The 16,265-nt window shown below is 48.3% G+C and overlaps 1 protein-coding gene across 1 annotated transcript in view; it reads right to left on the reverse strand.

Moving 5' to 3' along the window:
- Positions 1-16,265, reverse strand: part of LOC135385101 (cubilin-like) — a 129,939-nt gene continuing 113,674 nt past the window's right edge. Inside the window, exons 59-63 of the mRNA XM_064614277.1 lie at positions 13,968-14,215; positions 12,707-12,918; positions 9,440-9,602; positions 3,134-3,324; positions 1-180 (exon numbers count right to left, since the gene is read on the reverse strand). Coding sequence (XP_064470347.1) covers positions 1-180; positions 3,134-3,324; positions 9,440-9,602; positions 12,707-12,918; positions 13,968-14,215 — 994 coding nt within the window. The remainder of the gene's footprint in view (positions 181-3,133; positions 3,325-9,439; positions 9,603-12,706; positions 12,919-13,967; positions 14,216-16,265) is intronic.

A 16,265-nucleotide genomic window follows, 5' to 3' on the forward strand; every position in this document is an offset into this window, starting at 1 on the left:
TCACTCGTGAGAGGTAAATGTTAACTTACTATAGGGCCGTCTGTAGTTGAACTGTAAGCGGGCCTGGTTAACTGCGGATCCGGCGTTGAAGACAATGGTTCGCCGCCTGTCCGTCTGAGCCACCTGCACTGTATGGTACTGGTGTGGCGTGCTATCGCCACAAAACTCTGTCGGCTGTTCCTGCAACGACATTACGAGGAGACGAGAGTTTAAACCAGCGGGGTGAACATTTAAGGGCCCTTTTCTCATATTATTAGTGCGTAAAAGAGCAAATGCAGATAACCGCGAAACTGAGCTGTTGTCGCAAAATCGTGTGTGGTTTATCTTTAGTTTACCTTATTTGTCTCTTGTTTTAATCTTTCTTGTCGTGATGTTTCAGAAAAGTGACACCACGACACCTATTTTTGTCGCGTTGCTTCATGCCACCCTATGACGTTCTTAGTAATTTTTTTACACTATCTAGCGTGTAAAAACGTGCGCTTTTGTAACCGAACGTCCGGTTTTATCCCGTGAGCTCAACAAAGGCATACAATAACAGTTTTGAAAAGGTGTTCGCGAAACAGAAATCTAAAAAAGTGTTTTAGATGTTATCACCTCTAAAATTGTTACATATGTGTAGATTATGCCATTTCAAATGGCGCCCCTCGTATGATACAGTAGTACAAGGGTACTTTACACAGCACCCTCCTGTAAAGTACGAAAAATACACAATCCACGAAACACCACACATTACACCACATCGCACATTAGAATAACACCACAGAGGTGTACCATGGAACAAGATGTTTACATCCAAAAAGTGTAAAAAAATACTTTGTTGTATCCCGGTTTGTGCATTGGAAATGATCCCATCACCTTACTATTTGACTGCATTCAATGGCCTTCGGTTGTCGCGAATGCCACCGTCCTTCCCCAAGCAGCAAAATGTACTGAAAGTCGAGTGCAATAGGGGTGGACGGGTAGGTGGAAGGCCTTGAACAGACTCCTGAAACTAAAGAACATTGATAAGACACATACCGCCCACCCCTATTGCACTCGACTTTCGGTACATTGTGCTGCTTGGGTCTATATGTGACATCCACATAATCCTTGATGTACCGAAGATAGTGATCACTGGAATAGTCCCGAACGACGTAGATTTGTTCCCCTTTGCTCAGTGCTACTATTTCTTACCTCTAGCCAGTCATGGCTAAGTTACTCAAAAAAGTAACTAAGCGACATTTATTCTTTTTGAAATGTAAGTAGTTTCAGCTGCGACGTTAAAGCATCATCTCAACAGAAAGTTTATTTTTTGCACTTGTACTGTCCTAGCAGAGATACGAGGTGTGGCTATTAAATAACGAGACTGGAGGGGAAATCGTGTTTATTATTACATCATTCCAAATTAACAGCGATCCACTTAAACATACTCCCCTCCCCTATCAATGCAACGCTGGGCATGAATTTTCCCTAGTTGGAAGCACCGCTCCAGATCATAATGTGTTATTCGCTTCAGTATTGTTGCCGTTCTGTCTTTGTGCTTGGGGAGAGTTTGGAAATGGCTCCTCTTCAACGCCGTCTTCATCTTTGGAAACAGGTAAACGTTTCAATGAGCTAAATCCGCCGCATAAGGAGGATGATCTAACACTGAAACCTTCTTGTCGGCAAGATACTGCTCCACCGACAGTGCATTTTGAGCTGGCGCATTGTCCTGGTGGAGAGCCTACGAGTTTCCTTTTTTTTTTCTCCCGCAAGCCGGGCCTTTTCTTCCCAGCTATATCCCACAGATGTTCACCATATCTATTATCATCCGAACGCTTAGCCGGCGATCGTTGCAAACAAATTCATTATTTTTTTTCAAACATTCTGCTGTGTTGCTGCAGTGACGGGCCGGCATCGTCTGTCGTCGTCTTCAACATCCTCCCATCCGTCGGCTAACCGTAGACGCATGTATCAATCACTCATTCAGTGACTTTTTTTTTTTTTTTTCAATTTCACGAGGACTTTCTGATTGGTTCGCTGCTCCAGAATCCCGGTGCCGGCTGTGCTGTCTGGGTTTTGCCTGAGACGTTTTCAGGCATATGTCGTCACAGTTCCCTTAGAAATAGGCCTAGGACGCACATTCCCCCAGGGCGTCAGTGTTGACGTTGCCCAACTCTGTGAGGCCGACAACGGCGAGCCCGTTCACCACCACCACCACCACCACGACCACCATGACCCCGGCAAGACAACCGCGTGGCTGTACCTGTGAGCACCGCGCTGCTGGCACAAATGTAACAAGTGACAACGGGACACAGGTTGTCACATTCGCTAGTGGAAGGTTCGAAGTCTCCTATCGCGCATGCGCTTCCCACTCGGGAATAATACACGAAGGCTACGAGACGCCGAGTCTCGTTATTTAGTAGCCACACCTGGTACACCGTGTTGTAAACGGAAGGTTTCCCACGGGCCCTAACGGCACGTGACACCACCCCTCGAGGCACGGTTGGATTGAGTCAATAAGACAACCCTGGCGACGTATGAGATGCGTGGAATTCCTGTTTGACAAAATCGGCAGCTTATTTGAAGCCCTGAACTAACTAAAGTGTGGAAAGTACTGCAGTAGTTGGGTACGTTAGTTACTGACTTACATGTTACAGTTACTTCAACCAAAAGTCTTAACTAGTTACAGTTACAAGTTCCTTCTGTAGAAAAGTCACTATAATGCAAAAACTAACAAGTTGCAATTACAAGTTGCTTGTAGCTTAGTTTTAGGTACTACCGAAGACTGCCTCTATAAATGCCATTACACTGGACCAGTAGCAAGACATATCGACGTAGGTCGCACCTTATATCGCCTTAGGGATCATGTACACAGCGTTGCCGCCTAGGACGGACAAGAAACAAACAAACAAACAATTTTTTAGATCCTTGAAATGCGAAACGCAGCAGAAGGACATGGACAATAGAAAGGCAACGCACAGAGCGTCGAGTATTCTCTCGTCCCTGTCCTTTTGCTGCGCTTGGAGAATGACACAGCAACTATCCCGCTTCAGTACTTTAGTAATTTTGCATCCTCACATTGTCTTGTGTCGACTATGCATAAATATGACGATTTAGTCGAGTGTGATGAAATATTTTCTTTTTTACAATTCAGAAGTAAATATATGGTCACCCCTTTGTTGACAGAAAGGATGATGAGTGAAGCGCCATTCTCGCAAGGGATGTGGAAGCTCGTGAAGTGGATGACGGCCTCGTCGTCTAAGTTCCACACGCACCGGGTTCCTGAAGCAGCTCCTGATGGGAAGCCAGGACTCGATACTGTCTTCGCCGTTGCCTCTATTGTCAAATCACCGCCGCACAGTGCTGTCAAGGGGGAAGAAATAATCGTCATTTTTTTTTTCCGGAGGACGAGAGTACGTAGGAGATAAATATGTTTACACGAGAGAATAAAGTAACGAAGAAGAGCGGAAGAGGTCATAGCCCAAGCAGCACAATGTACTGAAAGTCGAATGCAATAGGGGTGGACGGTATGCGTCTTAACAATGTTCCTTAGTTTCATGAGTCTGTTCAATGCCTTCCACCTACCCCTCCACCCCTATTGCACTCGACGTTTAGTACATTGTGCTGCTTGGGAGTTATCACAAATGTGCGCGCGCTCATTGTCATGTCTTTTCATGTGACCCAACCGGGGGAGAGTCCTGCGGCGCAGCGACAAACGATTCTGTAGCTGACAGCAAAGAAAGGCGGTGTTGCCTGCTACTTGTGCGCGGTATAGAACTCCCGATATCCCCACACCACGCAAATGCCGGGAACATGCAGTGGAATTTCTGCCTCATGAGCAGCTTTCTGCTCTTTCTTCTATACTATGATATCTGTCGGAATGTCGTTCGCGCAAATACTGGAAATGTTCCTTCATTTTTCACTCTTGGCTAACTGCCTCGGCACCAAGAAGATGGTGTTGAAAAGGCCATGCATGAAGCAACATTGTGGACGTTTATGTTTATTCGCTCGGAGGCGCTCGGACCCATGACGAATACACGGCTCCGAGCGCCTCTGAGCGAATAAACATAAACTTCCACGTCTCTGTACGCCAAACGTCTCTGTAGGCAAGAATTCTCGCTCTGCCCACTGGACGTCCATATTGTAGGACTATGGCGCTACAATGAGGGTGTAGCAGCGCCGGCAAAGATTGGCATCGGCCATCTTAGGTCCACAATAAACCTTGAGCATGGCGCACTGCTTGAGCGTGTAGTCGCATTCCTTGACGATCGTCTACAAACTGGTCACCCGAACGTGATGGCTTCACCGCCTACAAACTCTATAGAGAGGAGGAGGAGTTCCTCTACATGAGTCCCGACCGGCGATGATGGTATGCCACGAAGAGGCGATGACTGTGACCTGTCTCTATAGCCACACCGGTGGAACTCCATCTCCTCTACATTTGGTGACCCGAACGATGAACATAAACTTTGCGCGGCGCAAATTTCACCGGCCCTCACCAACCTAAATTTCTGACGGCCCATCGGCGGGCACTACCACACTGCGCTACCCATGGAAGTCACCGCCATTACTCGGCTCTACATGAGGCCTGACCGGCCACGATGAAATATCCCAGCGGGCTGATGGTCCTGACCTCTCGCTAGGACGGGTCCGTTAGAACTGTAGTTCCAGCACCGTTTCGAGTGGCAACCAGAGGTACCTCCTCATAGTCTTCTATGGACCGCCACATCAGTCCTCCTCTCAGACGCTGAACCTGCTGCGATTGCTGTTGCTGACGCTGCGATTGCGGTTGAGTGGTTGAGTTCACGTCGATACTCAGACGGGAGGAATGAAGACGGCACGTGGACAAGGGAAAGCTTGGCATACGACTTGGGTTCGTGGCAGCGGGCGCTGCAGAATAGTGGACGTGGACGTTCGTTGGCGTTGTAGTGCGCTGTGCGTCGTGCAGCGTCGTGTCAAGTGGTAGCAGGACGATGGGGGCAGCGTGAGATATTTCCACGAGTGTCTTCCAGAAAGCGTTGACAAGCTGACGCATGTGCGGCGTCAGGGCGTAAGGACAGCGACGTACCGAGATCGGAAGTGAAAAGTATTGCTCATTGAAGGGTCGCTGGTGTTACCCAGGGGTGCCATCGGCAAGTACGTGCAGGCCTGAAGAAGAGTGCAAGACCACGGCGTACCGTGACTGGTAGTGGGGAGTTGAAGCCGAAGAGTGCCGAATCAGAAGAAGCGAGCGTAGCTTCCTTTACGAGCCGCGGTGGAGGGGCGTGCTCAGTGACTCACGAAAGGCTGGCCCTAGCGCTAGCGGCTGCTGTCTTGACCAGGTGCGCGGATCGGCCAGTAAAAAATACTCTCCCCGTCAAATCCGTCACCTGTCCTTCCTGGTGGAATTCACCACGGATGTCCAACACGCGAAGAGGAAACTCAGTCAGTCAGCTGACGCCCTGAGCCGATTATGTACGATCAACCCCACGCTGTCCATCGACGCTGATACCTTGGCTCGCTTACAGCAGGAAGATTCTGAGCTGCGCGAGCTCCGGCGCTCAGCCTCTACTAGCTTGCGCCTCTAAGACATCCCTCCACGCGCGTCCACTACTCGACTAACGTGTGACATCTCTACGGGCACAGCCCAACCCTTCGTGTCAAGACCTCTTCGACGTGCAATTTTCGACCACCTTCACTGCTTAGCACATGCGGGCATCCGCGCAACACAGACGTCTCGTACCCGCAAGATACATCGGGCCAGCAGTGCAGAATGACATCCGTCGTTGGACGAAAACCTGCCAAGCCAGTCAACAAGCTAAAGCTCACCGTCATACGCGTGCTCCTCTCGCGACCTCCCTACCACCATCCAGCAGATTCGAGACGGTGCAGCATCAGGACAATGTCGGTCCTCTCCAACCATCCCGCAGCTGCCGTTATCTCATTACCTGTATCGGCAGGTACACTCCCCCAGTAAACCAGAAATATCCCATGTACGTCCCACAAAGGTCGCGCACGTCGCATATGTCCGCCACTTTAATGCGACGTTACCTGTGCGTCCACAATGGGACTTCGAAAAATGTGTTACTTTCTATATGCCTCCGACATCTGATAGATGTAAAATGAAAGGCGCGGGCGCACGTTATTTTTCGGAGACTTTTCGGAGACACTTAGGACACGTGACCTTTAGTGGCGTGACGTAAGCAAAGGGAGACAAATTTTAGGTTTACTGCTTTATCTACCAAGTATCACATTATAGACAGTAGCTTGAGATAAAAACACGGTATTTGCCTGGATGAGGTGTAAGGAACGTTTACAGCTATACGCCGGACATGACAGCGTAATCTGTCGCCACTGCCTTTCTGCTGACTTGGGTTTCCCGCTTCGGCGTGCCCTCGGAGATCATCGCCGACCACGGACGGCAATTTGAAGCCTCGCTCTTCTCAAACTTGCTCAATCTTCTCGGCTTCGCCTCAGCTTATCACCCCGCCGCAAATGATATGGTGGAAAGATTTCACCGGCAGCTCAAGGCCGCCCTGATGCTTGTCCTTCTCGGAATCCCCTGCGCTGTACATACTGATTTCTATTGTTCCGCTGCTGAGATGGTCTACAGGTCCAGCCTGCTTCTTCACGGTCAGCTCTTCGTGCCTCAGCCTGACACTGCCAACAGCTACCACGAGTATCTCACTCGTCTGCGCTGCACCCTCTCCAAGCTCCTACCGTACCCTTCCAGGTCCGCCAACTCTCGCTCTGTGTTCGTCTCCAAGGGCAGCGTAGGGTCAGCGTACATGGAAGGCGACCCAGTCACTCCGTTTCCTGTACCCCCTGCCAGCCCAACACGGTTCTCCACCTCGCCGTCTGTGGCGAGTTTGCTGGGCCCCCTCGGTCGCCCTCCTGTTTCTTGGGGAGGGGGAGCAGCTGTAGCAGCGCAGACGAAGATTGGCACTTGGCTCGTGCAACGCCCATTCCTCGGCCGTCTTTCTGTCTACAATAAACCGCGCGTAGAGCACACTACTTGAGTGTGTAGTCGCGTTCCTTGACGCTCGCCTATACAAGGGCATTTTCTGCGGGGACTACGGATGCTGAGGTTCAGAACGTTGGCGAAGTCGTGCTTCCGGATATAGCTCGTTGTTCAGACGCCAATTTTACTTTAAAGAATCATGTATGTTTTTCTTTTTGACTGCGTTTCATAAGGCTTAGGCATAAAAAAAAACAAGCAGAAACCGAAGTCGGCAAAGAGTGTGCTGCCTAATAAGCTTCTGCGACAGCGCATGTGCTGAATGCGGTTCTTACTTTGTAAAATGATACACCGAACATTGTCATTATTCCCATATGCGTTCCTCGTGTAGGGTGATTTTTTTCTGAAGGTTTTTGTAGTGCGGCGCAAGGGAGTGCAACATTGCGGCTAGTACTCAATGGATTGTTTCAGTCATCATATACTTTTGTCTTCACATATACATTCAGTTGTCAATCCTACAATTCCTCGTGTTCACTATTCTCATTTCCAGTTCCAAGTGCCACAATAATACCACAATATTGCTGTCACATATGCACGCTGCAAGGAAGTCGTCTGAACTGAACCGACCGTTTCCTTGTACAACAATGAGCTTCTCGAAAAAGAAGAGGCAGTAGATGAACTGATACATGATGACTGAAAGAACGAAAAATCAAACTTGAGAACTTCTTCGTGTTCGTGTAAGTGCCCGTGTCTCTCGGTTTTTCGTTCTTTTAATAATCTTCTCGTCTTGGATAAACAATGATCTCTTTACGGCCGTCGTAGAGGGGCATGTAATTAATGACACCTACTAGCAATGGACGTTATTGGGATACTTGTTTTGAAAAATAGAAAAAAGAGAGAGGAAAGGGGGGCAACCATACATGGCCGTACGCTCTATGAAACAAAACAAAAAGAAGGAGGAAGGGAGTTGCCTCAGGACAGAAGCCGCCGATATTTCGAACAGAGACTGTTCTTCTTCTGGGCACCGTCCTCATCATTGGCATGGTATTTAAAGGGTTAGGTGTGACGTGTTTAAAGGTTCATGCGAATTGTGGGTCAACAGCCCGGAGGGAAGAAAGGTCCGTACGGGTTTTTACGGCGGGAGTGAATGGCTGCTTTGTTAGAGTGTGGAGGGGATTATGTGAACGTAGTGATCTAGGCTACAGACCGGTTGCAGAAAAATGGAAGGTTCACGAACACGTGGACGAAACGGGACAACAGGCAAGAATTCGCAAGCATAGCGTAAGATAAGGAGGTTAGTGGTTACGTGGATTAGTGGTTAGTGGTAAACAAAAAGAAGTAGGATTTTCTACCCACGTTGGAAGAGATGTGTTGCAACCACATTTCTACCCAGACCAATTTTACCTTTTGGGCATAAGAGCAGAGTAGAAACGAACTACAGAGTGGAAACTGTCGTTCTACTAGCTTGGGTAGCAGATTTTACCTTTTTATTTTTTATTTTTTATTAGCGTGTACAAGCACGGCATGTGTGTCACAGAGCAATGCACTTTGTGGAGCTCCAGTCCAAACGCACTGTTCACAACGCGGAGAAGTTGAGTTGTGGTCACATAGCCTGTAGACTTCGAAAGGGCCTGATTGAGACCAAGAAGGGTGTAGAGCATGTTCGTTGGGACTGAACATGGTGGAAGAAAGCAACACGGGACAAGGACGACAACCAAGGACAGCCTTTAACTAGCAACTGATTTATACGGACCTCAGTTAGGAAGAGGCGCGAACAATAATTGCTCACCGGACATTTGTTCACCGGACAACTGCTCAATTGACAATTGCTCACGAAAAAACGGCTGAGGCCGTACTAATTGCTCACCACAGAACCGTTGAAGCCGGACAATTACTCACCGCCTCTTTCACCACACATAAATTCTGATTTTATTTCGCGTTTATGGCACTTGACTTCGTTTATATTAGCGGAACTTGCTTTTTAGCTGCCTAAGTTGCGTCAAATAGATCCAGGAAATCCATCAGTGAAGAGGGTGGGGCGAGAGGCCGTCCACTTGCAGGCACGCCTGAAGCGTGTTCGTGAGGACCTGCGTCCATGGGGTGTTGCTATAGGATTTTTGTTCCCAACGGAGGACAGCAAAGAGCTTCCAAGGGGGCAAAGCGTGCAGCCGCTTCACCTCCTTACGGGGAGACGGACGCTGCGGACTGTGAGGGTGTTCACAGGTTCATATCATTATGACATCACAGAAAAAAAATCATGACCTATGAACACAGAGAGCGCAGTTTTCACAAGTGACCTTGCATCCCCCCACCCACACCCTATGGGAGTTCCCAGGATTCTTTCCAAGAGGGGGGGGGGGGGGGGGGGGGGGGGCAAGAGTACAAACCCATACCCTCCCTGCCACCTTTTCTTTCTTTCTCTTTTTTTTTCGGACGTTGCGCACAGTGTGGGTGCTTAGAGGTGTTGGAGGTTTGTCCTGCTGTCCCACCATCTTAATGGTCGTACAGAGCAAGATTACAATCGCGGGAAGCTGTACTTACGCGCTTCTTGAGTGATGACAGCTTTGAAGCCGGAGCCGGACACGAAATGGTCGCTGCTGAATCTCAAAGATAAGATATTCCCTGCCATGAGCATGCTAGAAGGCGCGGTGGAACCACAGAAACGTTGCCTGGATAAGTCACGGCTGAGCAGGGTGTCCCAAACCTGAAAAGAGATGTACTCGATATGAGATATGACAACGCCACCGAGATAAACAAAGAGTGATGGCTTTCACGTTGTGACGTAGCCACAAAGAGATCCGCGAATCAGTCGCGGTAGGTCTTGAGTAAAGGCCGGAGCGAGCTCTCGCATGATGTAGATAAGAGCAAAGCCGCACGTGACTTGCGCATGCCTGTTTGCGCGATAGTCGGTTGTTGCGTGCTAGCATTTGCCCATTATAATGATTTTGAGTAGCAATCACACGTTGCAGATCCCACACGAGGTCGCAATCAACTGGGTCGGAACGCTCTGATTTTGATTGTATTTTTAATCGCTCGTATTTGATTATGTGTGTATTTTGACACCCGGTACCGTTTTCATCACGACTTACACAGGCAGTCCGAAAAATTTGTTTGATACTCTCTGTACGACGGCTTGGTCGTTGTAAGACTACGGTCGGCTCTGTAGTAAGGCGCATAAATTGTAACTAGAATAACGCCGGACATCTAATAGCCTCGGAGAATCGTAAGCGACCGTTTGATTCCGTATGACTGTCAGCCAATCACAAGCGCAGCCCACAGAGTCGGAAGGTCCTACGTTTTACGGGCCAACTAGTCCTCAAGCCTGAAATCAAGCCCCTTTCCGAATCCGTCTCATGAAATCAATATGGCTAGCCGACGAGGTTCGCCCATCATTTCGAGAACTTCACGAACCACGTGCAAGCGCTCAACGGTGAACGAATGATGACTTATACCCCAGTCAGACGGCATGCTCGAAGGACTTCGGGGAATTTTCATTTGCAAAAAATGACCTCTGACAGCCGTGTCAGACGGCAGCTCAAAGGACCTTTCTAAGAAATGACCATCAACGCGAAAGGAGGCTCCCAACGACATTTGAGGAGCAGAAAGGAGCAATCTCGACAACAGTGTTATGCCATTGTACCCTCGCTACCTTCGCAGCTGAATGTAGGAACACCTATAAAACGCGGATAATGGAGTGAAACTGTGTAAACGTATTTAGATCCTATTTAGAGAAGTGCATATGGCTTCTCCATCTTGATTTGTGGCGCAAAGACCAACTTCAAATTTCCACAGCAGACAGGGAAAACGAAACCGAAAAAGGTAGCCGGCGAGGGCAGTCAGTTGAGGAACACTCCTTTCCCGCCTGTCTGGCAGGCGCCCCCGAACAAAGGTCATTTGAGAGGCCGAAGGCCATTTCTCGCAATTGACATTTGAAATGCTGTCTGACTAGGGCAATATTCTTCGTTTGTGAAGTACTCGATAGACGAAAGAAACAGATATAGCGAGATGGTACAACAGCTAAACAAAACGGCAGAGAGGACAGAACGCCACAGGGACCCATTGAACGTTTCCCATCGGTCATAGGTGTCGCCACGCTTGCGTTGTCGCCAGAGCCGTTTATTAGGAGAGTTTGGCCAATGGGAGGAGCCTGTCTCGAAGCGCACCGTCTGACGTCACACGACGGGCGGCGCCAAATGCCAGTGGCACCATTTTGGAGCAGAGGAACAGCCTTGAAACCGTCCCGTGTCGCCGCGGCGCGCCTTTCTTCCTCGTCAAGTGGGCGGAGCGACGACAGCTCTGACGTCACGGCTGCTCCCCACCTCGTGGCAGCAAAAGATCACAGAATGGCTAAACTCTCCTCATAAACAGCTCTGGTTGTCGCGTTATCGCCATCGTACTATGAGATTACCTCAGACTTGTGCAGTCACTTGAGTAGAGTATGTAAGTTAAACATCTCTGATATTTTTTAGACTAACTTGGTGTCTGGCAAATACTTTCAAATGGTCCGCCTTTAGTAATCTTACTTAAATAGTTCTTTTAATAAACGCTACTCATTTTCCAAGTTACTTTGTAGATTATTTTTTTTGTGTGAAACGAAGTCAGACGAACTATCCTCTTTCGTCTCGGCAACACACTTTGTGGTGTACCTATGCTGAGATATTTGCGACCACGTTCACGTCCCTCTTGGGTAAGTGGTAGAGTGCCGCTCCTAATCAACGCCATGGTTGAGCATAGAATAAAGATTCCTTGCTTGATTGATTCGTGGGGTTTGGGAGCGTGAATGATGCGATGCCTTGTCCTGAAGGGTACGTGGGCAAGCCATTGAGACGGGGGCCCACCAGGCAGGATAGAACAGCTGTGTCGAAAGCCGTAGCAGGTGGGGGCATGTAAAATATTTATACGCCTTCCAGGTCCCCCAGGCTGCAGTTATTCCCCATCATAAACTCCAATGAAATTGACTCCCTAGGACTGAAAATAGTTCCAAAGCTCCACATAAACTTTCGTAATGTCATACTTCTGTCTTCCATAGTTTGCTCGCCCGACATCGAGTCGTTCCTCAAAGCTATTTCACAAGTATCTGCCTCTACTCGTGTTACACTTAAGAAGGAAAAGAAATCTAATCCGTCAACGCCAAACGCCATTGGAGATAGAGATACGCAACAGCACGAGAGGACAAATACTGTAGCGCCACCACACAGCGTAGTGTCATGTGGCCACTCTACCACGACAACACCTGGTACCCTCTGGATGTACGAATAACGTCCTAACGAATTCGTACATCCAGAGGATATTCGGAGTTGCTGGAGTAAACAGCCAATACGGAAGCAGAGTACGTATGATGGATTACATTATCTGGCGGAGGAGCGACCGTGACTTCTCTGTGTCCAGACATCGTATCCGCAGCGCAGTAATATTTTAGGAGCGTCGGAGTAGATTTCTCTTCCTTCTTAATTTGAACAGGACTATAGTCTTTTGAACTTTTCCTTTTGAATTTGTACCATCATAGCATCCTGTTACGTTCCTGCGGTACCCTTGAATTTGTTTTGCAATAGAGCAAGATTGTACCGTCTACGCTCTGATCTACTTTGTGGCATTGTTATTGTACTGTGTCACGGTTAGACCATCAACTGACATTATCAATAAACATTGGCATTATCAACAACTGGCATTATCAATAAACAATAAAATACGTGTTGTCTACAAAGGAGCTATTCGTTTGTGACAAGTCACCAAGTCCAGGAAATGGAGCAACGTTACTCAATTTTTCTTAGAGATAGATAACAGATAGATCTGTCCAGTTTCGTATACCTCGACAACGTCATTGGAACAAGTAGAGTCGTTGCTTTGTTGAAGCTGGAATTCTGTGAAGTTGACCCGCAGAATCTTTCCGGGACTTCCAAGGACGCGCCAGACACAGTTCACGTCGGGCGGGTATTGGGTTCCATCAGCTCGTGGCCAGCGGACATTGAGGCGGTTTGTGTCACCCATGCGAATGGTTCCACCGCAGCCCTGAAGAGGGCCTGAAATAATAATAAGAAGAAAAAAAAAACGCAGGGGATTCGCCATTCTAATTGTTTTGACACATTTTAAAGCACATATCCGGACAAAATCTTGCGCCTTCAGAGTCTTATCTAGATTTATGCTGTTGAAATCTACATGCGCACTATTCTCCTTATCTGTCAATGTGACGTTTTTCATATATTTATCTTATGTTATATTGTAAATTAAATTTCTAGTTTTGAGAAATACGACGTCTCGGGGTGCCCAATCTCGTCTGGCAACATTGTTCCTCTTCGGAGCTCCATTTCCGTCTCCTCAACACAGCCGCCGACGGCCTTCGAACGTGGGGCGGAGCGTGGAGACGCGAGCGGTTTCTGGGAGACTGACTGACATGACTACCCTCGGAGAAACTAACTATGGAGTCCTCGTGGGTTCATTACGTTCATTAGGTGCATTACATTCATTGACGGGATTTATATTTTGCATCTTGTACACTATGCGTAGAGAATGCCTTTTTAGGGTTAAACCCGATTCCGCCCTGTTATTCCTCCGAACCGACCTCAGACCAATTCTGGTTAAACCGGGTCTCTTCGCCATTTCCATTCGCTGTGATATCCTCAAATGACGTTTCCACTGAAGACGAAGAAAGGTCGCGGGGTCTTCGGGGATTAGTCCTGGTAGGTTACCCACAAAAAAAATATAAAAGAAATGAATAAGAGAGAAAACAAGAGGAGAACCAAAAGCCCCTGATAGCACCCGAAAACGTCATTCCCTAACTATGCTGCATTTTATTACCGCATTTATCACTTTATATCGTATATCACTTTATAAACTGAGTCTTCTGGTGAGGTTGATTTATAATACGAATCAATATTTTTTTCGTAGTAGCACTTAAGCACCATTGCTACGTTCAGTCATGAGCAAAACAACCACGTACATCTACCATTTCACCAATGAGAGCTTAAGATGTGAGTTCTCAAAAGTCCTACATTCCAGTGGCTAAGTGCCATGTCCCCATTGTGTGGAGAAAATATGAAGACGGTAAAAAAGAAAGAAATCTAGGCCTCACCGAGTGTGGCTCTGTAGAGAGCCTTGAATCCAAGGTAGTGTTCCCGCAGGATGAACCTGGTTTGGACTACAACAACGACGCTGTTGCTAGTACTGATTGTGATGGGTGACTGGTCTTGGTGACCGCAGTAGGCGTACAAGAGTTGGCTTCTGGTCCTGTTTCCGTCATATACAAGCATGCCGTTGACAAGGTTGGCGTAAGTGCACCCGGCTTGTGAACCTCCCCATCCTCCACGCAAAGAGAGGAAACTGCATTAAGGGAGAACGTTAGCATGCCACACCGATCCACATCGAAAGCGCCATTCAGAACCCCATCTCCTGTTTCTCATGTCTCTTGGTACCTACCGCGCGCTATTGAAATTTGCATATTTCACATTTTTACCAACATACAGCTTTGGGCGACACGAGACAGTTGATGTTCTGAGGCTGGAATACATAGAAAGGGCAAATAGATACGAAGCCTCAAGTGCCTAAGAAATTAACGAGGAAAGATGGAAGTCCCTCACAAAGTCAGCAGCCCTACAGCTGGCTCACCTTGTCAGTGACTTCTACCTTTCATGGTACAATATTGAATTTTGTTTCTCAATGCTAGATATGTTTTTCAAGTTACGTAAAAACTCTCGTAAAGAGCATCTACTAAAATCATCTTCCGCGTCCGAGTCGCAACAGGTGGCACTCATGCAGGATGCAACGCGCGCGCGGGAGACACACGCGTGCTCCTTCCGCCCAGCCCTCATGCACCTCACCAGCCATCGCGTCCGTGAGTTGGGTACGACTTTTTAAACTCCCTAAGTTCGAATTAGAATTAACTGTATTATTCCTATACCACCAGTCATTCAGTCAATCCTTTGTATTTTAGTACAGCTTCAATATTAACTTCGCACCTATCGTTTCGGAAGCCCAGCGGACACGACATGCTCATCAGGGTATTAGAAACCATACTTTATCGCTTGGAGATGGTGCACCTTCTTTGTACTCCTTGTGGAGACTAGGAGCCCGTCGACTAGGCGCCAGTAGGCGCGTTTACATGAAGACGATAAAAGTCGACTTATCTAATCAAGTCGACTGATGCGCTGCATGTAAATCGGTATATATTGACCTAAAACCGAAGTCGACACAGTCGAAATGAGTCGCTCGAGACGGGTAGTTGAGATGACAGGCGTCGCTTGAACTCCGACATGTAAACCGCGCCAGTCGACTTAATACGCGACTTCCCGTACGTCATTGCCGGATCTCTTGTGCTCCATCCCACACCGTACGCCCACCCACCTCCCACACCTAGACCCACAGGGGTGACACAAACCCGCCATTGTTGTAACTACCCTCAAGCGGGTGCTTTTGGCAAGACTGCCATCTTGTCCTGGTCGCACGTCATAGAAAACGTCATTTTGAGGTCATGTGACTTTGCTTACATGTCGTTTTGCCGCTTACCGACATATTTTTGCCGTGATAACACCAAGAGATGACCGTATTTTGCCAGCGTAAACTATGTGGTGCTTCTTCCGCAACATGGTAGCCCATTTCACCTTAGTTTAAGTACATCGCATCGGCTCGGTAAGTCTTAACGCGCGGTCGTCATCACATCTTTGGAAGTTGTCAACAATACGAGGCTTTATGTGTAAAACTGCGCGTTTTATTGCGAGATTATCGGATAAAAATAATTACCGTGATCGAAAAACATCCAAAACGTCGTCCAGAAACAACAACCGCACTGTTTACAAACGGTTTGGCCGCCGATCGCGGGCGCCGCCATCTTTAAGGTCACGTGTGCCTTGACGTTTGCTGTGACGTGCGACCAGGACCTGTCCAGGATGCATTGCGTTCGCCCAGCACGCTTTCGTCTACGGAGCAATACATTGGATGCCACCCCTGTGCCTAGACCTGTGTGCTGCCGCGCCGCGCACCGCCATTTTTCCGCGCGCTGACGCCGCCGCTGGCGCCACCCCGGCGCGCCGACATCCTGCGCGCGTTCCGTGCTCCGATCGGTTCCGCTGCAGAGCGGGAAGGTCGATGTGGTTTCGCGCACCTCTGCCGGTCTTGGCCTCGCGAGTATTGAACTGTCATGGCATGAGAGACTGGATCTCCGTTTTTGAAGCGCGTGTCGTTGTTCTCTGCTGATAAGAACTCAAGTGCATTTAAAACCAGCGCAGTGTGGCGTTACTTTGGCACCTTTGTTCTGCAAGACGGTGACAAGAAGCGCAAGATTGGCACTGATTTCTTCTGCGAGGAGTGCCTGACAAACGCAAATGAGAAGGATGGAGATAAGCCATTCGATAAGTGAGTATGTTGGTACATGAAA

Source organism: Ornithodoros turicata, chromosome 2 (assembly GCF_037126465.1).
Source record: "Ornithodoros turicata isolate Travis chromosome 2, ASM3712646v1, whole genome shotgun sequence".
NCBI lineage: Eukaryota > Metazoa > Arthropoda > Arachnida > Ixodida > Argasidae > Ornithodoros > Ornithodoros turicata.